This window comes from Micromys minutus (genome assembly GCF_963924665.1).
Source record: "Micromys minutus genome assembly, chromosome: 4".
NCBI lineage: Eukaryota > Metazoa > Chordata > Mammalia > Rodentia > Muridae > Micromys > Micromys minutus.
The window spans coordinates 1967888-1992571 of record NC_137973.1 but is presented as its reverse complement, the minus strand read 5'-3'; the positions used below and the strand labels follow the sequence as shown (position 1 = coordinate 1992571).

The following is a 24684-nucleotide window of genomic DNA, read 5'->3' as shown; positions in this document are numbered from 1 at the left end:
TGGATCCTTTCACAATCCACTTCTAACTTGTAATGAAGAAAATCCCTGCCTCCAAATTGCTTTCCTGTTGCTTTGGCTGAATAAAGATGGGATGTGGAGGTGCTGAATTAATCTACACACTGATTTATCTCTAAGTTCAAATACTTCTGTGAGGCACTCTTTATGTTCCAACCCATGCAGTCTAATGCTCAGACTTACAATTGTTTAGTTGGTGAGCACAGAGAAAAGTCAGCACGGAGTCTGTGATGCTACAGCTTAGTTGCTGCAGTTGCTAGCACCACTCAAAGCTGTTGTGGTGGGTCATGTCTGCAATCTCAGAATACATAGTCACACCATGAGGACTGGAAGGTCAAGTTCACCTAGAGCTGCTCAGCAAGCTCAAGGACAGTCTGGGATGCAGAAGACACTGAGAAAGAAAAGCTGAGCATGGCCACAACTATCCAAACTCTGAGGAAGATCCGTGGAAAGCCTCTGTACACAGCCGACTTACCGTGTACATCTGTGCTCTCAAGAAACATCTATTTTTGGTGCCCTGCCTTGAAGAGTAATTAGTCTTTAACTATCCTTCATATACAGATGCTTCCTGACTTCAGTAGAAGTGGTTCCTGATAAACTCATCAGACATGGAATATATGATTAAGTGGCAAACACATTTAATACACCCAAGCTATAAAGCATCATACCTTAGTAACACCCAAACTTAAGCTGTGGTCAATGGCTGCCTGGGAACTTGCTGTTGCTGCCCAGCTTTCGAGCCATCGCTAACCTAAGAAAGACCAACATTCAAAGTATAATTCTCAAAGAAGGCTTATTCGTTTTACATCACTATAAAGGAAAGAGAAAAGAAGTGTAAGTCATAAGTTAGAACTACCTTTCAGACACTGGTTAATTCACAGCCAGTGCATATGCAGTTCAGTTCACAGCATGGTCGAGCAGAAACCAAGAGAAGAATATGGCCACTCTAACTTTCTTTTTTCACCTTTTATTTTGTGTGGGAATCTAACCCATGTGAGGACGAAGCAATCCACATTCAAGGGAGGTCTTCCCCTTGTGTTACTCCTCATTGGAAACACCTTCCAACATATACCCAGAGATCTGCTTCAACCTCTAAATTGGTAATTCTATTCTTTCTCAATTAGTTATATATATTTTTCTTTTTCCATTCTCTTTTACTGGATATATTTTAATTTGCATTTCAAATGTTATCCCCTTTCTGAATTTCCCCTCTGGAAACCTCCTATCCCATCCCGATCCTCGCCCCTGATGCTATGAAGGTAATCTTCTACCCACTCCTCCTGCCACCCCACCCTGGCATTTCCCTACACTGGGGCTTTTAGCCTTCACAGGACCAAGCAAGGTTTGTCCCTCCCATTTATGCCCAACAAGGCCATCCTAAAATCCAGTGAAATTGATAATGAAGACTAATTATATCAATTAATCAATTATGAACACCTATACATGCACCTATGCACATATATACATACAGGCATAAAGCTGATACTCGGCTAGCCTGGAAACCTTACACCATTAGACTTAGAGACAAAAAAAATTTAGAGGGGCTTCACCGACATTTAAATGAAATCACCATAATAGTAACAACAGAAGATGATGTTCACTAAGCACTTTCATAAAAACTTTGCAGTTTGTATTTATTTTGATTTTTTACAGTAAGTATAGTTTGTTGTTATTTTGATGCATAAACATTCTGGATAAGCCTTTTCAGATGACACCACTTATAAATGAGAAAGTGGACCAGACCCACTTAGGAGCCACAATCTATATGCAAGTAGCTAATATAACTCTAATTTTAAAGAAATTTATGCACAGAGGGGTTATATGTTCAATGCCACAAAGAACTGAGGTGGACAGTCAGTCTAATTTGAAGCTAATGTTTTAATGTTGTGAAGCCACCATCAATTTTAATGTTGTAGCATATGCTGATATTCTGCCATAAGTCCAAATCTCTCTCTCTCTCTCTCTCTCTCTCTCTCTCTCTCTCTCTCTCTCTCTCTCTCTCTCTCTCTCTCTCTCTCTCTCAAGAGCCTTACAGAGAGTTATAGAGGGAGGAGGAAAATCCAAGCTATGTAATTTGGCATTGTCTTCTTAAACACTCAGATGAGTTTATTTTCTTCTAATAAACCGCAGCTTTTCACGTCACTTGGCTTTGGATTTCAGCATCTTCTGTTTTAATGGTCCTACAATGATAATCTGTAGTTGGTTATCCTCAAATAAATAAAAATCCTAAGGGTTGTTTCATAGTCCATTTCAATGAATGGCTCATAGCCAAGAGAGAGCCAACAGTAATTTTTCTCTAGGGATTTCTTCAAAATTCCCAACCAAAACACAGGCTGATAATAAAGAAAAGCCGTGTAATTGTGTTACAGTTAATTTGAAGTGCCATGAGTCTAAAAATAGTTTTGCTTTTCCAGGTGTAATTTGCATTTTGAATCCTAAAAGACTGCTGGCAAAAAGCTATTAGGGATAATGCTGTCATTTAAATAATATATCACTTAAAGGAAGTTACCAAGTTTGCTTATAATGATAATGAATAACAATGTTCCTTTTTAAACACTAAAGCTGTGAAAGGTCATGAAGTCTTCACTGTTCCCTTGGTAACACTTGAGGTAGATCCCAAGCTCCGGGACCCACCCATATACCTCCTGTTTAAACAGGTTATTTTGAGTCATGTGTTGGTTCAAGATGACCAACAGACTTCAGTGATAGGCAATTAACAAGTGGAGCTCAAAGCAGCCTGCTCTTGCATCAGTTTTTGCTAGGGAGTGGTACACAGAGAGGTCAGACCGGGTCATGATGCTTCTGGAATGCTGTCAAAAGGTAAAATGGTTCTTCCCTAGTGAGTGCTATTAAACCGAGTATCTATTAATAATCCAAGAACTGAGGAGATATAAGACCGTTTAGCTCCCCACATTCCTACTTTTACTAAGTAAATAATCCTTTTCTATTACAGAAGACTAGAGGATTGTGCTAACTGATTCACCTTCTCCAAAGGAAAGGTTTCTCCTCAAGAATAGTGGACAGACTCTGAATCTTTTTATTTAATTTCACCAACATTTCTGAGTACCATCATTGACCCAATATTATTTGTCATCGAGTAAACCTCTGTAGGAGCACAGATGCAATCCCAAAGCTCAGAGAACTGCAGACTTTTATCTCAAACAAGGTTCTTTGGTATGGCTCGGGGCTCATTTTCAATTCTCTACCTTACCCAGTGATCAAGAGACATGAAAACTCCTACTTTATATGTCACCTAAGGTTAGTCCCCCGAAAACGAGTAAATGTTTATGTATATGAATTTGAGTTGGCATTTTAGGAATAAGGCAGACAGAGGACTGTGGTTGTTGAAAGCAGCCATGTTTAGCTATATAAGGGCATCCCTAAAGAGAACTCAGGAGTTTAGATAAAAGAGCACTGGGGTTGAAAATCATGGGGGCAGAGCAAACTGACATTGAAGAGAGAAACCTAGACTGGTTGAGACTGGTTCAAGAAACTGGCAGTTCTTCGCCAAGTAGATGGTTAGCTAAAACCTCTTCCTACACCAGAAGAAACATTCATGACTACTGAAACTGTTCCTAATTGACCCAAGTCTAGCTTAGGAGGAAGAGTTAGCAAGGAGAATTAAACAACGGGGCAGAGTAAAGGAGATATCGGCCAGGAACTTGAAACCTTTATAGGTCCATGCAGAACTAAGACATCTGACTTCCAGACAGGACCAAACATGACTGAAAATACCTCTTCCCTGCCAGACTTTGTGTATCAGGTACCCTGACAAATCACCTAGCAAAGGGGTGCAGACTTCAGGATAAGGCATTGGGGAACATGTGCATTTATTCCACCAAGTTCTAATAACCTTGTGCCATTACAGTGTTCACCTGGTAGTTCTGGGTGGAGTATGTAATAGACTTTGGTACTGAAACAGGCCTCTTCCTGGTATAGCATTCCTGATATCTGAGAAATTATTCAGAATATATCTCGTGGTGAGCCAAAGAATAAAAAAACATCGATAACTGTAAGAACACTCAGAATAAAGATTTAAATCCCACCACCAGGTACAATAAAAACTAGTCTCTAATAGATACTCCTTTGTTCTCAGCTAACTCATCTCCATCTGTTGTTTATAAACTAAAACCCACATGTAAATAAAAAATGCCAAATAGAAAATGACTTATTTGCTCATTTAGATAAATAGGCAGTGTCTGATCATTTTAAACATTTTAAAATAATTACATTTTTGCTTATTAAATAAGGCAAAAGGGATTCCTCTTTCCTTTAAGATTTTACAATTCAAAAATGTAGGAGCAGCTGGTTGATGGACTGGCAAGACCCTTGGCTTTCTCTGCTGGACTGCAGAGAAACCGTTCCTTCTGATGAAGAAACACTTCTCTTTTTGGAAGTGTTTGCCATTGATACAAACACAGCTCAGGGAGATTGTGTCAGAGCAGTCCAGTGAGACAAGATACTGGTTTAGACAGATTGTAAGTGATCAAGCAGGGACGAAGATCCCTACTAAGAGTAACAGGGAGAAGCAGATTACGGAATGAGCCGGGGGCAGCTGGAAGGAAGTGGCAGCCAGCATCAGGTGTGGAACCCAAAGGAGCCTGTGGCTCTTCAGCTTCTGGGTAAAGGTTATGAGGTGAGGAGTCTCTCTGGACAGAAACTCACTGGCCAGACTGGGGAATGAGCCAGGAGTGAAGTCCTCAAGGGACTAGACTGGAACCCAAGGACGGGAAGGGGGTCAAAAGGCAGATCAAGCACTGACTGTCTGGACATGAAGACACTGAGTCATTGACCTTGGACCCAGTGAGTTCCAGCCTACAGTGCTGAAGCTTACCCTTAGGCACCATGTGAGCATAAGGATCACCATATTGTCAACCGTCTGCGTGTCTCCATTTGTTTTCAATGACTTTGCTTTGGACCTTAGTTGCTATGTAGAGTTTCACAACAGCTATTGTTAAAATGGGTACATTTATTATTCTGTTTTTTAAGGTTTAGCTTATGTTATTTCTTCTCAACATACTGTCAGAGAGTTGCTTCAGAATATGATGTACACTTTTTTCAGAAATTCACAGCAATGTTTACAACTATGTGTATATTCTATATTACATTCTTAGAGTCAAAAATATGATGAAAACACAGTTTTCAGTCACACATGCTGTTGCTACTTTGATTCTTGGCTTTCAGTTAGGATGATTTTTAATTCCTCTATACATGTGCTTTTGGAATAACGAACTCATTTCACTTCCGGATACCAACAGTAGAAAAAGCATCCAAATTTTATCTGATTAAATTCATTATACCAGAAAATAAAGCCAAAGAACTTAAAACATTTGGGGGGGGGAATATTTTATAAATATGACTTAATCACTGTTCTGATTATAAGTATTTGGCAATTTGAGAGTTCTGTAAGAATTCCATTGATTCTAGCTAAGGGAAAAAAATTTTGAATCAGAGTCTGGTCTGAGCCCTAGAGTGGCTGCTGGAAGAGGAACAAATGAAAGCCAGGCCTCAGATGCCCAGTGGAAAGCTTGCTGATAGATCCATTTGAAACCTAGGGGATAAAGGCCTAGGGACGTAACGTCCTCTGACATGCCCGTGGCACTCTGGTTGTAGGGCAAACAACACTAAGACTAACACAGGCGGAAAAGCACTGCTCAGGTTCTTCCTTCAGTGGAAGACAGACATCTAGATAGTCAGAGGAGAAAAAGGAAGGGGGCAAAGAGCTTGCATCCACACCCAGGCCAGGGAAAGCATGCATGTGCCCAGGCTCTGCACCCAGATCCAGGTGAGTGGCAATCCCGAGGGACAGGACATCAGTCCTCTTCATCTTCTTCTTACACATTTCACTTTTTGCTATTTTCAGTTACATTTTAAATGTTTTTAGATTTATCTTCCCCCATGTGTATGTGTAGGATATAAACTTTGAGTCCCTCCTTCTTTGGCTTTTATAGTTCTCTTACTTTATGTGTGTTCTCTTCTGTGTGCTATTCCTGAGACAAGTTCTCGCAGGGGTATGGGTGGTCTTGGGGTTGTGGACTCCCTGCCTCAGTGTCCTACTGCAAGGAATGCTTCAGGTTGTCTGATGTCATTTTCTCTCTTTCTCTTCTTCCTCGTCTGTGGCTGGCGTGGCCCCACTTTTTTTTCTCCTTACAGTTCTCCCCTATATTTACTTCATCTCCTCTATGTTACTTTATTGCCACCAAATCAATTTGTAATGTCACTATGCTTATTTTAGGGCTAGCCCTTTGAAATAAGTGTCTTGTTATGTACTATGCTAACACTGTTCTTTTGCTTGCTCAAAACCTTTGAGGTTGCAGGAAGTGATTGGTTTCAGTTGATTACTACAGGGCCACCCATCAGCTGTGGTTTCTTCTGTGCTCAGTAGCCTATTCTCACGAATTAGAGTTGATCTAATTAACAGAATTAGCTTGTGAAGATGGCTAGATTACCAGAACAGTTAGAGATTCAGTGTAACCCCTATCAAAATTAACGATAGTGATCACAGAAATGGGAAAAAAACTAAAATTTTGAAGCCATCCTGAGCAAAAATGAACAGTGTTAGAGATTCTACAGTGTCACCAAACCCTAGTTCACATTAAAACACAGTGATAGTAACAAAATCAGCATAGGACTAGCACAGAAACATACAGGCATACAGACTAATCGAATGGGACAAACAACTTGGGTACAAACCCACACAGCTGCAATCACCCAACTGTTATCAATGGTACCCAAAATATGCATGCCAAACAGATAAGTCAACAAACAGTTCAGGAACACTGGACTTCCACATATAGAAGAATAAAACAGCCAGACTGTATCTTAACAGGCCAAGGACCTTAATATAAGGCCTTAAAGTCTGATGTTCAGAGAGGGAAACACAGGCAATGACTTTTGAGAAAGAACTTCAGGAGCTCAAAGAATAATGCTAAGAATTTCCAAAGGGATCATATGAAATCAGGAAAGCCTCTGGAAGAACAGAAGGAAAAAAAATGACAGAGTAGGAACAGCTTAAGGCATGGGGGAAATCTTTGCCAGGTATACAACTGACAGAGAATTGATAAGCAAGTCAAACAATCTAATAAATAATGGACAAATGAAAGAATCAGACACACAGTTCCCAAAAAGTAAAATATAAATGGCCAAAAATATTATATATATTTTTATATATATATATATATATATATATATATATATATAAAACCCTTATCTTGTAGCTGCAAGGAGCTCCAATTCAAAAGGACACTGAGATTCTGTCTCTTCCCATCAGAATAGCTATTACTATTTTTTAAATTAATTCATCAGTCACCCTTCTCCTGCCCCCGCTCAGCTCCTCTCCCTCCCCTTCTCAGGCGACCCTCCTGAGGATTATTCCCCTTCCTGAGGGTCATCCTTCCTGCTCCAGCACAGTAGTCACTGCTGGACTAGTGGCATCCTCTCTTACTGAGGCCAGATAAGATATCCCAGTTAGAGGAAGGGGATCCACAGGCAGGCAACAAATTCAGGAACAGCTCCACTCTAGTTGTTGGGGGACCTGCGTGAAGACCAACACACACATCTGCTACTTATATTTGGGGAGAAGGGCTAGACCCAGTCCATGCTCACTCTGTGGTCGGTGGTTCAGTTTCTGAGAGCCCTAAGGGTCTAGGTTAGTTGGCTCAGCTGGTTTCTGCCTACAAGATGTGCAGGGGAAGAGCAAGATGGAGGAAATGTCCAAACAATGAGTGGCCCAATTTGAGACCCATCACATGGGCAAGCACCAATTTCTGCCAGTATTAATGATACTCCTTATAATTGCAGGGTCCTGGCATACCTCTCCTCTGAGACAGCAGCTGACTGAGACAGAGCAGAAATTCACAGCCAAACAGGGGATGGAGCTCAGGGAGTCTCATGGAAGAATCAGGGTGGTCATTATTTAGAAAAAAGAAAAATACTGGTGAGGATCCAAGAACAAGAGACTTTCCCAGCGTCATATCCAGGGCTGGTGGGGACAAACACAATGGCAGTTATCCTAGATGTTTCTCAATATTGAAATACACAAGTATCATATATTTCAAGTATGCCAGGCCTGAAAATGTATCCTGATGAATCTAAATTAGCACTTGGCATTGATAACTGAGCATTTGTATTTAGCGCAGCACCATTTACAATAACCAATACAGAATCAGCCTAGGTTTCCACCAACAGATGACTGGATACAGAAATACAATGAGGTTTTATCCAGCCATAAAAAACAAAGAAAAGATAGTGTTTGCTAGTCGTTACCTGATAATTTATTTCAGCAGGCTTCCCGATTATCTAGCCAGCACAGTGACTCTGACCCCTTCATTACCTTCATGGCTAAGACACTGTAATCAGACTCCTGGGGTGAGGAATGGAAGGGAGCAATTTGATTTCTGAAATGCAACAACTGTTTTTTTTTTTTTTTTTTTTTTTTTAATTCTAAAGAATAATCACACCTCTGAGAAATGTTTAAACAAACTCTTTAATAACTTTCTGAATAATTTTGAATTTTATCTGGTTCAGAAAGATAAATGTAAATGAATCATTAATAATTCTATTATCAAAGAGTCCCATAACAATATGCCACACAGTAGGCCTGCCAGTATTCTCCCTGGGCAAGCTGTTTATGTTTTTGAGAGATACACTCACCCATGGCAGCAACACACTAACCACACCCTCAGTCAGTATGAACAGATCATGTGACATGTCCTGTGACTCTTAATCAGCTAATGCTTCTGTCCCTTCAAAGAGGTGACACCCTCAAACCCACCCATAGATGCAAGAAGGGTTTGGCCTGTGAGAGAAAAAGAGAATCAGAAAAGCATTTCTGGAAGCAGTTTCTCCAAGAAAATATGAAATCTTGAAGCTCTCTAAGCCTGCTCCTAGAAAGCTCTTTCTCGTTCCCTGGCTTAAGCAAAATGGCTTCCTTTGGAGGTCTCTCTCATCTGAGCTCTAGCCTCAAAACAGTACTCGATGTCAACAGGCAAAACCAGCCCTCTATTATCACTGCGCCAAGTCTGAGTCAGCACTCTACAGCGTTTGTTTAGGTTTCTGTCATTCACTCATCCCAGCCTCACCTGCTTTATCTGTCATCTCCTGACTCGTGAGACATTCATTTCTGCTTATTAAAGGCTTTGGCACCCCCTTGAAATCTGCCCATCCACACCTGTCTCCTGTGGCACTGGGGATGTGTGAAGAACCGCTATGATCCAGCTAAAGATTCCTTGCATCTCTGGACACTCCAGACGGTCACCTTTGCTCCACATTATTGTGTTTTCTCAGCATCCTGATATGACCGTTGTGGCCTTTTCTCACCTTACTCATTGTAGCTGCTGTGAGAGCAGATATGTCCTCTTCATGTACAAAACTGTAAAGCAGTGTCTTCTCAGTTTCCTATGCTTTCAGCTCCATGTGTGCACTCATTCAAACTGTCACTGACTCCCACACTCAGTACTGGAAGAACAGAGGAAGACGAGACTCCTCTGTCTAAGAGGTCTGCTGGCCACATTCCCCCCAGATCACTTTTGCTTTCCTATAGAGATCACCATTTCTGCGTGTTCCACCAGGATCCCTGACGTCGTTCTCTCTGCTTTAGTATTATCCTACTCTGGGTCTGGGCTGTGTTCTGTCCTATTTTGTAGTCACTCCCATTTTGACATCTGTTTTTTCCATGCTTGAGTGACTTCTCACCTGGATGGCTGGATTACTGAATTTTCAGTTTCTTTTGAAAGAGTTTCTCTTTATTTCTAAGTGTGTTGCTTTATACAATGCCATTCTTGGCTAAATCCTTCCCGGAATCTCAACTGTATTACCCATGGGCTGATGACTTTATCTACAGCTCCAACTTCCTAGAACCCTACTACACAAATTACAAATACCTCAGATTTAAATGGCCCCAAGGCACATTCCTGCCTACAGTCTGCCCTACCTATTCACAAGTTCTTCCTTGGGTGTGCTGGCTTGGTGGGTGGCTTCACCTATCATCCAGTCTTCCAAGTCAAGGTTCTCTTTACTTCTTTTTTACCACCTCACCTGTTTCTCTCAGTACTGTGTCTAATAAACCCTACAAAAATACCGAATTTTATGCATTAATATATTTGAATATTGATCTAGACAACTGTAATCCTCATCAAGATTGGGATAAGAGGCTTAGTTCCTGTCCCTAGCCATTCTTTGGTTATAATAAAACATACAGTGATCCCTCAGCCTCCAAGATCATATCACGTGTCTAATTTAAAACTCATCTTTCTCAGATTTCCCATTCCCATTGCTGTAGAAGGGAATCCTAATTACTTTAAAATGGATTACACAGCACAGTTGATGCTCATCTCACTTGACAATGCTTCAGAACTTCCCCATTTGTCACCATCTCAGCTCCTCATACACATCCTTTTTTAACTTAGCCTTATGTGCATTCTCGTATCAGTCTTGTTATGTTCCCCATGATACTCTGCTGTGTTAGCCCTTCATATGTCGTCTGACTTTGCTGGTCTTAACAAGTTCCTCCTCACTGAAAAACTATTCCCTGCTCTAGGTAAATATTTGCTTTCATATTAATAGGAAAATAGGATGTACCTTCTTTGGAAAATACAAATCTCTAAGAAATTTCTATGTACACTAATATTTATTTATTAACTTAAGTTGCTTTTCCTCTTAACAAAAAGAACACTGACCTAGAAAGACAGTGTTGCATGTGGCTATATGAGCATCTTTTAAAAGCTTCTCCAATTATTCTACTAAGGAGCTGTAGTTAGAAATCGCGACTGCTTTACTGCTTTTTAGTCTTGGCACAGCCTAACATCCTAGGAATTTGCTAAAATCACAACTGCAAATTCAGTAAGGCTTGGTAGACCCTGGGAATGAGCATTTCTGAAAGTTCTCAGCTGAGGCTGATAATACCTTGTACAAATACCGTACTCTGAAAAAGGGATTCACTCATTGTCCTCCTGCCTCAGCCCTCCCGGTCACTTTTAAATTTTAATCAGGGGTGAAGGAAGACTGAGTCTTAGGGTCAGCATGGATGAGCACAAATTAGCTACGTTTTCTAATGAGGATGGGCATCCATCAGGTGGTTCTGTTTGGGTTAATGCTTTTTCTTTTTTCTTTAACAAAAGGAGGACTTAAGTGCTTACTTCTGGCTAAGCTCATTTTAAGCTGACCAAAGCCTACACTGGCCTCACCTATGTAAGTTAGACTATGGCCCTCAAAGAAAATATCTAAATAGGATAAGACATCTTTAACATTAGAGTATCCAAAATCAGTCTCTCTCTTTTCTCTGTACTGTTATGGAAGTTTGTTGCTGTGCACACACTTCTACTGCCACAACGTTTATTCAAAAATAGTTTTATTTGATCTTCAGTGAAAATACTGAAATGTCACATTTGTTATATTCCTGAAATAAGATGATAAATAAAATATACCTGGGCTTATACCCATGGTGCATCTCCCCAGATGAGCAGTATGAAATGAGCTATAGTTTGTCTTTGCTTTTTAGCTGTAAAATGAGGCCTTTTTAATTCCCGTTTTGCAGATAAGGAAAATGAAATGCAGCAAACCTAAAATGACTTAATTAAGATCACCCACCAATAACACAGGATGTGGCCAGAACTTACACACCAGCTCTCTGATGCTCAAAGTTTCTTAGTGGAAAAGGAAGGCAGGAAGCTTTCAGATGACTACACTTTAATTATTCATGACACCTACATCTCTTTTAACATGAAATTTGCAACTTTTCCAGCCCATCTCTCTTGCTGGAATTGATTCTTTTCATCCAATTATTAATTGGTATTATTACTAAACTATGTATCAACAAATAATCAAGGTGGGTCTCCTAGTTTGATTTATGTTGCTTTGATAAAACACCGGGACTAAAATTAACTCAGGAAAGGTCTTATTTGGCTTACAAACTACAATCCATTATGGAGGGGAAGCCACGGCAGCAGCTCAAAGCTGAAACCTAGAGGCAAGCAGATGCCCCGAGGAGATGCTTCGTCCTGCCTTGCTTTCTTGCCATTGCTCAGTTATGTTTCTTAAAAGGCCCAGACTCACCTGCCTACCCACAGTAATCAATAATCAAGAAAATACCCACAGACCCGTCAACAAGGCAATCTGATGGAGAAAGTTCTTCAATTAAGATTTCTATTTCTTACAGATAACTAGGTTTCTATTAAACTTGCTAAAATAGTGACAGTAGCATTTCAGAAATGTGTAAAATAAATTTCTATTTGTTTGATTAGAAATAAAAAGTTTGGACTAGGGAAAAAAATACTAAAGAATCTAGTTAATACAGAGAAACCTATAATTACAGGTTAAAAACAAATCTGGCTGACTTCTACCAGTTAAGCTGAAAACAGGCCTTTTGCATCATACCTGTTTCCAGAGGACATTCCCTGGTGTCTGTTCCCTGGTGGCTGCTCTGGGTGGGCCTACCAGTCTGGTGTGCATCAGATCATTGGCACAGATGGTCAGTATCTCTGTAAGTCAAACCTCAGGAGATGGCAACCATGCTTCCAGTACCCAATCCTCAAATAATTTGAATTCTTTACTTGAGTTTCCAGAGACTTCTCATCAATATAATCCAAATGCAGTCAGTTAATAAGGGACTCATTCAAAGATATGCACCCTTAAGTGATTTCAGAAAACTTTGCACAGCATGTTCACACAAACTAAGATGGCTGTGATGTTACAGAACAATGTGGTCCTGCAGGATGTACACATGTTTATGTATACACACCTCATCATTAATTAAATAACCAGTGTTCTGCACATGGCTGACCAGGCAATAGGAGCCATTCAAAGATTACTTTCTCTCTAATGTTTTGTAGTGAAAATTGGGCAATCTTGTGAGTCAATTCTCATAATATGAGAATTACTTCTTATATATGGATTTCTTTCTTACACTTGAAGAAGGTATTAATTCTGTCTTTCCAGAGAATTCCTTTAGTAGGTCTGATGAAAGGATGTTTTAAAGGAGAGAAAATATGAGGATCCAGATTTCAGTCAGTCTAAGAATAGAATAAAAATACTAGCGACCCCTTCCCCATCTCCTTTGCTTAGTGGCCTTAAAGAATGACAATTTTCAGGACTGAAGTTGGGACATTTTCTTCTTATGATTTCTTTTAATGGTGTATTTTAACTTCTCTCATAATGCATTAATTTTGTCACCCTGAGCTGCACATCCGACAAAGGGCTGATTAAAAAGTACTGGGCTACCATTTTGCTGTGCAGGACAAAGCAGGAGCCATCCTTCGACAGCGCACGTTTCTTTCCATGTCTCTCACTCCTCAGTGTTTATAAAACCAGGACCCTCATGAAATCATTTGTAAATATGCAGTTCACATTCCGCATGTTTACAAATACATGATTTTTACAGCTTTAAACTAGACATTTGACGTTTAAAGTGACCTAGTAGGTCCATTTATCCCTCACATACTAATGATTAATGTAACTTACCTACATTTTCATCCTCAGCCAAACCAAAAAAGCTATGGTACACTAGATAAAAATGTATGTGTGGCTATGGAGGAAGGGATTGGCTCCCTCTCTTTAAAATATTTGAATAATAGATGTTAATTTGTTATTTTTGACTGGAGACATTTTAAGAAAGCATAACTACTTCAGTACTCTCGCCCTCCGTGTGTGTGTTTGTGTGTGTGTGTGTGTGTGTGTGTGTGTGTGTGTGTGTGTGTGTGTGTCTGCAAGTAAGTTTTTGCATGGTACACTTGAAACCAACAAAGGCCTACTTTGGTTGTCTTTTCTCTAAGACATGTTCTGTACACTTAACTGCCTGTGGTATTTTATTTTGAAACTCAAATAATAAGATAAGCTCATATACTCTAGAAGCTTTGTACAGGGTTTGCAAACTCCAAGAGTCAGCTTAGAGTCCTCCCTGTATTTGTGTACTTCTCCATCTCTTTTCATGGAGTAGTCACTGTGTTAATGGGTAGATGACAGAGAGTAAGGTCTTTGGGGAATAGAGATGTCCTGTTGCTGCCAGAAGGTGAGTTAGTGCAAAGGAACTTCATCTGGGGCATTACTAACATCTGGCACTTATAAAAATGACCACATATTAGAATATTTATTTTGCTTCAGGGTTACAGGTCAAGGCATACACAAATGATAATTAAATCAGGATGTGAATTCATCATCTCACCATGATAAATATTTCAAGTGGACAGAACATCCCGTTTTCTAGTGTTGGTAATTAAATACTCATCAAAGTTTGCTTGGTAAGCATAGAAGTAACAGAAGTCCCAGGTTATAATCTGTCTTTCCTCGTGATCCATCCAAGTCTTTATGCCCTTCAGGCCTTTTGCTCAGGGTTCCCTGGTATTGTGCTATTGTGTAAACAATACCACAAAACACTTCTCTCTCCTGAACTCCATGGCTCTTGTGGTTAAATCTGGATTCTCTAGATTCTGTATGGTTTAGGGTTTCTCTGCCAACAATTGCTTTTTGGGATCCACCTGTTTGGTATATTATGACTTTTGCATGTATCCTCTAGAGGTGCATATACTGAAATTCAATCCCATTAAACTGAGCTACGGTGTCTAGAAATGAGACGTTTATAAGAGGGGGAATTGAGATTTGATCTGGCCAAGAGGATGAAGCCTCTATGATGCCAGAGAACACCTGTGTGTGCTCCCTTTAACTAACAGCTACCTTAGTGTTTCACACACTTGAAGCCATCAACTGAACCACAAGAACTGCCAGATAAAGATCTGTTCTTTATAAAGTAACCCAGATTCAGACATTTCACTATAATGCAAAACAGACTAATACAAATACCTGTGTTAGTCTGGGTGTTGCTGTATTATGATGAGGTCTAAAAATATTTAAACATTTCTCCAACTTGATTCCGTCTTACTTCATCATCTTACATTTTTAGCTCCACATGCTTGCAAAAGAGAGAGCACCTATGACTCTAAACTGTTACACAAGCATAGAGTTTTGAAATTTTCAAACACTCTTGATCTCCTTTGAAACAACAGAGAAGTAGTTATGAGTACAGGCTCTGGAGCCACGGTGCCTGGTTGGAGTCCTAGGCCAAGTTAGTTCACCTGTAAAAAGGAAATATAACACTACACGCCTCGGACATATTACTTACAGTTCTAGGTGTCAGAATTCTACAAAGGATTGGAGGAACTAAATTTCTTCTGCATCCTCTGGGAATACCCACTCACTGTGGCTGTAACACTGAGCTGTCTGCTTCCTCTGCTTCTGTGGTGGCAGAGATGCTCTGCTCTCTTTGTCTTATAAGGACCCTTATAACTACACTGGGTCATCTTTCCATCTCAAACTCCTTAGTTTAGCCACACTTGCCCACCAACTTTGTAAAAGGCCCCGTTACTCTATAAAGTGATGTATAAGGAATATATATTAAATCAAATAGGAGGGTGATTATTTTACTCAGAGAATGAAAAGACTGATTACTTCAAGTTATTTCAAACAGTACTGTCCTACCAAAGTTATTCAACTGCCTTTAAAGGACATGTGATAATATCCGAAGACTTTTCCTTCTCTTTTTGTTTATTGCAATGGGATGGTGGAACCTGCTACTGAGCATATAGTAGCTAGAAGCTGTGAGTACTGTTGAATATTTTATAACGTGACAAATTACCCATCCCAGAATGTCAGCAATGACGAGATCAAGAAGCTTTGATTTAAAACATAAGATTTGGGGAAATCTTTTTAGTTAGCAAGGTTACAATGTAAAAGAAGTCTGTTACAGAACTTAGAATTACACACAGAAATCGATAGAACCACATGCAAACTCTAAGTTTTTCACGATGTGAAATGTCAAATAAATGTTAAGTGACATGCTAAAATGTCCAGCCTTGCCTTAACTTGTTATTTGTTGCTTAGTTGGTTGTATTGAGGTCTGGCCAGCCTCATGCACTCACATATAAGGATGCATTGTAAACATTACTTTATATGTATTACAAAACCACAGTTTTCCCCTCAGTGTTTCCCTTCTAGTTCTTGAAGTACACTTGCCAGGAAGTTCCTGCACACTGGGAGACATTAGAATCTCCTTTCAATGAAAGGAAACATCTCAGATTCTCAAGAACTTCAGTGCTCACGTTTGAACTTTCTAAGTCACTTGAAGTGACTATAGAATTGCTAATAGGACACTCTCCTTTTCTCAGCACATTTCTTCCTGTCTGTCTGTCTGTCTGCCTGCCTACCTACCTGTCTTTCTCTCTCTCTCTCTCTCTCTCTCTCTCTCTCTCTCTCTCTCTCTCTCTCTCTCTTAATTGGATATTCTCTGCATTTACATTTCAGGTGTTACCCCTTCCCCTAGTCCCATCCCCCTTCCCCCTCCTATTGCCTCCTTGAAGATGCTCCCTCTCCCAAACACCCTCTATCACCTCAGCACAATGGCGCTCCCCTACACTGGGAAAATGAGCCTTCACTGGACTAAAGGCCTCTCCTCCCAAAGATGCAAGAAAATGTTATCCTCTGCTGCATATGTACCTGGGGCCATGGGTTTCTCAATGCGAACTCATTTGTTGGTGTTTTAGTCCCTGGGAGCTGTGGTGGGTTTGGTCAGTTGATCATTTTGTTCTTGCCATGGGGTTTCAGACCCTTTCAGCTCCTTCAGTTCTTTCCCTAGTTTCTTCATTGGCGTCCTCAGTTTCAGTCTAATGGTTAGCTGCAAGCATCCTCCTCTGTATCAGTATGGCTCTGACAGAGCCGCTGAGGAGGCATCCATATCAGATTCCTGCCAGTAAGCACTACTTGGCATCAGCAAGAGTGCTTGGGTTTAGTGGTTGCATATGGGGTGTATCCCCAGGTGAGACAATCTCTAGATGATCTGTTCTCCAATCCCTGTTTCTCTATTTGTCCATTTATTTCCTCCCTTGAGTGCTTTGTTCTACCTTCTTAGAAGGAAGGACTGTGGCATCCACTCTCTGGCTTTCCTTCTCTTTGAGCTTCATAAGTTCTGTGAATTGTTTCTTGGGTATCCGTGCTTTTGGGGCTAGTGTTTCTTTGTGACTGGGTTTCCTCACTCAGGATGATAGCTTCCAGCTCCATCCATCCGCCTGGGAATTTCTCTACCTACTCTGGTCAGCTCACTCTCATATAACCCTTTCTTCAGTCTAAGATGTTCTCTAGAGATTTCATTATTTGAAACAACTTTTAAAAGAACTTGACTTTTCAGTGACAGAAATGATTTATGGACTTTGTGTGTGTGTGTGTGTCTGTCTGTCTGTCTGTCTGTGCATGTAAAAGGCATGAGAGAGGAGAGTCAAATATGATCATCTGTGAGGTGAAGAGAATGTGATCCTCACCTTTGTCTCCTGGACACAACAGTAGCTCTGAATCTGAAAGTGTGCTATCTGCACGTAGCCCCAACAGCACAGAGTGATAAAAAGCCCAGTCACACCACACAGGCTGTGGCTACCAAACTCACACATCTCTGCCAAGACAATGTTCGTCAGACACTTTATACTTGCCATGATTTCCAGGTTATACTTTTAAAAATAAAGGTTAAATAAATTTTGGCAAATTGATACTTGCCAAACATTATTTAAAATCTATATTCTTAAATATCAAGCTGCATGTAAGGTTTGAGACAGCAAATGTCACTTCATGAAGTGGTGACTGCTGCAGGACTCGGCCAGATCCCTGGGGAAACATCCCCTGGACAGTTTTATAAACATCTGCCTATGTAGCCAAACAGTTTAACTTCTTCAAGTTAAGAAGAAAGAGTGACAGAAGAGAACAGAAAACCTAGAGATTAAGAGGCTTAATCATGTCAAGTAGCCTAAGGACAGAGGAACTCACTATTATGGGTCAGGATGTAATTATAAGTTTCTCAAAACAGGAGCATATGCCTATACAATTGGCAGAGAGAAGGAGGAATGGGAGGAACAGGGAAGGAGGAAATGGGAATTTCAGCAACCTCAGCTCATATTAACCTTTCTGCACTGACCCTAGGCATCTCTCAACCAGTGTGTCTGTACAGTTATTTCCCTGGGGAATAGAGACATGTTTCTGTTTCTGATTAAAACCACTGGACAAAAAGGTGAATGCTGTTAGGTTGAACATCAAACAGCTATAATCCAGTCTACAACCAGGTCTTTCTTAGGCTCCCTGGGTCAAACACCATGATGAAGGATGGAGGAATATCATAATTGAGACCCAGAGCAAAATATCTATTCCAAAAGCAATGCAGATTGCCAAAGGGCACACACACACACTCAGCACATTAGACCACAGCCTAGAACATCAAGGTAATTTCCTATTGTTATATTGCCAAGTTTAAAGAATAACAAAAACCCAGATAGGAACATAGCTAACTACCAAAGGTTAAGAAGCATATCCTAGGGTGTGGTACCTAGATACATCTTTCTTCTCCTTGCAGCAGGGTCAAGAACCCTTCTTGTTTTCTCAAAATACAGTAATTGCTGTGATTTATGTAACTGTATGTGTTTCTGTTCCTTATCTTTTATTTTTCTTCCACTCTAATTATTAATGTCGTCTTAAATCCAACCTCTGTTTCTCTTCTTTTTTCTTTTGGGTACTCAAATAGTCTTGAAGTTTCAACTGTTACCCAGAAGCTAAGAGATTCTAAAGCCAAAGTCCCATTTCTCAGGCCCCATTTCTGGCAACCTACAGTCCACTTTCACCTGGAAGTTATGCCTTGGTTATAACACACATATCATAATTTATCTCCTGACTTTTGTTCTTATGTGATAGTTGACACCATCTTCCTCCATCCTTTGGCTTCTACAGCCTGACATCCTTTTCAACTCATTCATGTCCCTCATGTCATTTATCAACTCATTCTTGAATTACCCAACTCATCCCCACTGCTGTCTCAGTACCACTGAGTTTCAGCACAGGCCAAACTCTGAAGGTCATGGCTGCCTGACCACAATACCCCCCATCTCTCACTCATGTCATCTCTTCTCACTCAACCCATTCACAATCATCCTTCAGCCATTGCTCAGTCACTAAGCCGTTCAGGAAAATATCATTCCTAAAGCCTACCTGTGGGTCTTTAAAGCTTTATATAAAGTTCCTCACAAGAATATACTCATGTGTGTGTGTCTGTGTGTGTTATGGATTAAATCCAAAGTGCTGGATGAATGTCAAATGCTGCAGTACTAGACCACAGGAAGCATTCCCATCTCTATGATGTATGATGTATTCCTGTCTGTTCTCTCCTCTTGTCTAGACTTTCCTCCTCTGTACTCTTCCAATGTTGAATCCTACTTCCCGGGCCCTTCTCTCATCTTTACTTCTGTTTGTTGGTATCTCTCTCTCTCTCTCTCTCTCTCTCTCTCTCTCTCTCTCTCTCTCTCACACACACACACACACACACACACACACACACACACGGACTGCACTGTCCTAATTCACAGCTTTCTGAAGACTTACACTTAACCACAGGCTCACTGTTCACTTTCTCTCTCTAACTCCATAGCAAGTTCCATGAAACCAGATACAACTTATTATCATGATAGTGACACATCTCAGAATATTTTAGGTGATTAATTTACTACTAAATACATTTGGGGTTTTTTTTGTTGACATAAATTTCATAAGCACGCATATGAGCAGGGCAAAAGTAGATGTCACCGTTAACATTTGCATTTTAAATGTTATATATGACCAGCAAACTAGTAAATTAAAAAACAGTTTCCTACCTGATTTTATGCAGTCTGATGATTTGCAAATACCATCTAGGAAAAAAAAAAGAATAGATAATAGATAATAACATTTTCCAGGTTACTTTAACCTTTGTTATTAAAGATTCTGCCAATTAAATAAGTGTAATACTAATCATTGTGTAGCATTTTTACTAATTGAAAACTAAGAGAAGAATAAAAGCAAATGCTACATTTAAGGATGATTGCTAAGAAAGGATGCTGTTACACTGTATCCACCACTAAACTCTGGAGATACTAAAGCGGCTGAATGCTTCCTTCATCATTCCCCAATCATGTTTTCCCACAAAGACCCAATCTTTACTAATCCTTACTGTGTAAAGCTCCTGAGACTCAAAATTCGAGTTCTTCGACTCCCGGGAAACCTTTTAAAATTTCACTGACATGGCTCTTACTGAAGCTTGACATAAAATTGTGTATATTTTCATCAAACAAAATTACGTGTCTCATAAACATGTAAATGCTGAATGAGCTTTGCAATTAATAACTTAGCTCAAACATATGGATAGCGTACTTTATTCTGAGTTTATTGTTTTAACATATGGATGCTGATCTTCTGAGTGAGTCTGTACACCGTCCAGGTGCATCAGGTGAGGTAAATGGTGAAAGGACCCAGACAGGACTGGCTCCCTCTCCCACTGGTCTCTGTGTGGCCTCGGAGACACTCACCGTCATAGGTTGCATAGAGAGCGATCATCGTCACGGCTATGGCAGTCAGGAGCAAGACAAGCACAGAGAGACTGATCTCCAGGGGAGTCCATCGCTGTCTCTTCCTTGGCTTTGGGGCATTGATGTCGGTTATGTCCATCTGACTTTCTGATCTTCCCATCACCCGAAATCTGTAAAATACACACATGTAGACATAAAAAACATCATGAGTAGATGAAAAGCATATGCACGCATTTCAGAAAAAGCAGATCTGTCTGTATTTATGCATATCGTCAATGTGGCTAAATGAAAGGTCAATTCATTTTAAATTAGGAAAACACCGTTTGCTTAACATCCAAATATTAAAGCTGCAAGCAAAAAATATAAAGAATATACATACATGTGAATCTGATTGGTCCCAGGGCCAACCAACTTCTTATATTCTTTTCTTTTGAAAACACACACACACACACACACACACACACACACACACACACACACACACACACACGCAGGTGTGTGAGTTTCTAAAAAAGAATATACATATATATCTATCACGGAAGATCCCAGAGTTGTTTAAATACTCACATTACTTCTGATATTCACGAGCAAATAAATGTTGAGCCATCATTAAGAAAGTTGTAAAGTCACTCACGTGAACTTTAGACTGTTAAAGGTTAACTTCATATCTTGCTCCAATGGTTTCTTTTACAAATTAAAAAAAAATCAATGAATAATACCTGAAAGTTTTAACTAAGCAGAAATATAAAATGCAAAAACAGATAAAACCAAAAGGAATAAACACTTGAAAGGAGTTTATTTTACTTTGAAAGCAACTTGTGGTTTTTAAATTCAATATTACTTGCCCTGCAGATACGGGCATCTCTGAATGCGTTAGACAGCACTCTGAAGATGGTAACTGAGTGTACGAAGAGTGGATTATATTTCAGGATGAAAGTCAATAATCACATCAGTATTTATTGTGCGATTGAAAGTAGAAAATGACTTTAAATTTGAAGTATTGTTGAGACTCAGTAGAGAGGTAGAGCTTTGGTTTTCTCTAGTGACTCAATAATAAAACACACGTAGTCATTAAAAAAAACGAATACAGAGTCTTAAGCCATTTGTCCTCCTGATTACATGACATTTTGAGCAAGGACTATTAAATAAAAAGATTTTACTGGACAATGAAAACCGTGTCTGTTCAATAAAAGTGGAATGGAATGTACCTGAATGTCGAAATGCTTTATTTAAGGGTTATGTAACTCCTGTTAGCTTAGCCTCGCAGCTCCCGGGGCTATGATACAGAATTGCATGGATCGTAACGCTATTTTAATAGTAGTGGTGTCTGGGCAAAGAGAAGACGGGGACAAATTTAGTACTTTTTCCCTTAACAGAGTAGTTAGCACAAAGAACAGATTCCCTGGATCCCTAGAATCTGAGTATTAACATATCTGCTTGAGGATAACCCCACTGCTCTAAAATGTTTAAATAAAAAGTTTCTTTTTTATGTTTGTTTTGTCTTTTTGTCGTCGTCCCTTGTTTTTGGTTTTGTCCTTTCTAGAAGCCTCAGCTAGTTAGTCTGTAAAGCTTGGAGCAGCGGCGGCCGGTGCGTTTTAGTCAAAGTGCTCTCTGGCGCCACCAAGCTTCTTGGTGAGGGAAAGCTAGTAGGCGGGCATTTCTCAGTTCTGGGTTACTGCTTCCTGACTCCCTCCTTATCCTTGAGCAGGGTGACAAGGTAACTGGATTCCTAATAGTTAGGTACCAAGGCTGTAGGAGTAGCTACACGGAAATAAATAGTGTAAGGTAAACAAGCTATTTAGTCTTTTTTTCCTGCATCAAAGGAAATCACCTTTGAATTAAAATTTTGTTCTTCATCAACCTTTCTTGTAAAGCTTTTTGCAATTCTTCAGAAGTCCTTTTTTTCCCTCTTAGTGTACTACTTTTTGACTTCGGTCAAAAGCAAAAATGCTGCGAGATTAACTTCCGTATTAACTTTGTCTTTCTAGTTAATTCTAGATAATTTATTATCTTGTAATAAGAAAATCTAAGCCAGAATACTTCAAGATGGAACACATCACAAATCTTCAGTTACCTACAGATTCAATTTAACCACACCCAAATGCTTTTAAAAGATTGGTGGTGTGAAGACGGACTAATCAGAATACAAAACACAGTGCAAAGTCAATGCTCGCAGTAAGATAAGGAAACACATACCCAAGTTCTTAAAATATTTCACCTGAACTGGGACAAAAAGCTCTCAAATTAAAAAGCAAATGCCAAAGCAGACAGACAGTAAGAGAACAGAGAATCTGAAGTTCAGGCTCAACAGAAACTCCACAAACTTCAATTTGGCAACATCAGCGAAAGAATACAATGTTATTTTTGCTGGTGTATAAAATGCATTTCAAAACATCCGCATCAGCAAAGGTCAAATTCTGAAACCTGGAAGATAACTGATCTGTTAAAGAGGAAGGTGGGGCAAGGCAGTTTTCATAGTCAGAGCATGTTAGGATACTGCTAAAATACACGCCTCTAAGTCCCCGTGGGGGTGCTTTGGGGGTACAGTTTGCATTAGTGGAACTTGAGGCAGAGTAGGAAGAAGGCAGTTTCAGATTTAGACTGTGTCGGTGGAAGCTGAAGAAGGAAGTAGTATTCAGAAACTGCCCCCCCCCAGACTTACATTAACTAGTAGGGGTTCCCCTGGCCTGCAGTGAGTCTGACATGAAAAGTCTCATCCACTTTGCTCCCGTGTTCAATGTAGCTATACAACCCAAGACAAACATCATCGAGTTCAAAACAAGTCGAAAACACAACAAACAGTTTTGAGAGCTTGAAGGAAAGAAGAAAGAAAGAAAAAAAAAAAAAAATCCAAGGGCGTGCAGCTACACTCCCTAGGGCCAGTCCGCCGATAACAGCTTCCAAACGCTGGCGCTGCAAGTCAGTTACTAGTTTTCAGTTTAATAAAATCCATGTGAGCCGCTCATGGGCAAGGAGTAGACTTGACCGAGAGGCTCAGAGGAATACCCGTTTATAGTTACTCTCATTTTTAAAGAGTATAAATAGATTGTGGTAGGTTAAGTGAGAAAGGGTCTTTAAAAACTTCCATCTACATAAGAACACCTCCCCACCCCGCGCCAGCCAACCCTTTGGCAGATTTAAGCATGAAATTATATAATAGGAAGCCAAGGTTCTAAGCACGATGAAGAGGCGGGATTGGGAAAAGACATTCAGGTTAAGAAAATTAAAAACTAGAAAAGTGAGTTAATTCAGATAGAAACAAAAATGAAAACAAACCTTGCTTTTAAAAATAAAAACAGTGTCTGCACAGCGGAATGGCCAATTCCCAGCCCCCAAGGGAACCCCGGTGCAATTTGGTAGCGCTGCTCTCGGTCACCAAATCGAACTCCTGGGCGGAGGCTGCAGGAAGCTATGAAAATGAACCTGGAGGTGACCTGACATCACTCCCAGGGTCCTCCTCCAGGTCGCCCTCTCGGCCCCTTCCCCTCCCCACATCCTCAAGTCCCAGCGGCCGCTCCCGCCCAGGACACGCCTCCTCCGCCCGCGGCGACCAGGCACCAAGCGCCTGCCGCGCTCGGGACCTCGGCCTCTGCCCTGGCTCCGTGCGTCCCGGCCCCCACGCGCTCCGTCATCCAGTGAACAGTCCCACCCGCTGCTGGCACCCCGGGGACACAGGTGCCCGGTTCCCCGTGCCCGATCGCTCGCTCTCCGGTGACTCACCAGTGAGACCGGGGAGAAGTTGGAGGCGACAGAGCAGACACATCCCGACCAATGAGCGCACAGACCAGGGCGGCTGTAGGCAAAGTAGCCCCCCAGCCCAGGCGAGCACCCACCGCTCGGTGCGGTCCCCTTGGGTGCGCCCGAGCGCCGAGCGCGCCGAGGGGGACGAGGCCAGAGTCCCGGGAGGTTCCAGGCCCGACTCGGGCTCCGGCCAGGTGGGCGCCCGGGAAGCCGCATCCCTTTGACCCTCACCCTGAGACTCACCCCTCGCCTTAGCCGCTCTGCAGCTTACGCCTGCACTCGGTCCAGCACCGCCACTTGCACATCTCCGCGCCCCGCGCGCCTCGCGCTCACCCCCCGCCTCCCCGCACAGGACCAGCTGCCAGAGCAGTTCCCTGGGTGACCTGAAGGTTTCCGCCAGGTCTCCCAAATCCTGTCACACCGTGTAAAGGGACGGAGGGGGCTCCCTCCCCACCTTGCCCTTCCCAAAAGGGCTTTGCCAGACATTCTTGGAATTGTTTATAGCTTTGCGGCTTTCAAGACAACAATACGTGGTCTCTCTGGGATTCTGTGGTGCTGATTGCAGACTCTCATTCTC

General features: G+C 41.0%; 1 protein-coding gene across 5 annotated transcripts in view; it reads right to left on the bottom strand.

Annotated features, from left to right (window-relative positions):
• MME (membrane metalloendopeptidase) overlaps positions 1 to 24453 on the bottom strand; it is an 82998-nt gene extending 58545 nt beyond the window's left edge. For 3 of the 5 annotated variants that reach the window (XM_080916423.1, XM_080916427.1, XM_080916426.1), the window contains exons 1-3: positions 23643 to 23799; positions 20367 to 20536; positions 19677 to 19712 (exon numbers count right to left, since the gene is read on the bottom strand). In XM_080916423.1, the coding sequence (XP_080772549.1) occupies positions 19677 to 19712; positions 20367 to 20526 (196 nt within the window). In that variant the 5' untranslated portion in view covers positions 20527 to 20536; positions 23643 to 23799. Of the gene's footprint in view, positions 1 to 19676; positions 19713 to 20366; positions 20537 to 23028; positions 23111 to 23642; positions 23800 to 24350 lie in introns of those variants that run through there. The other 2 variants (XM_080916424.1, XM_080916425.1) reach the window with 2 other exon arrangements.
• Between the last annotated feature and the right edge of the window lie 231 nt (positions 24454 to 24684).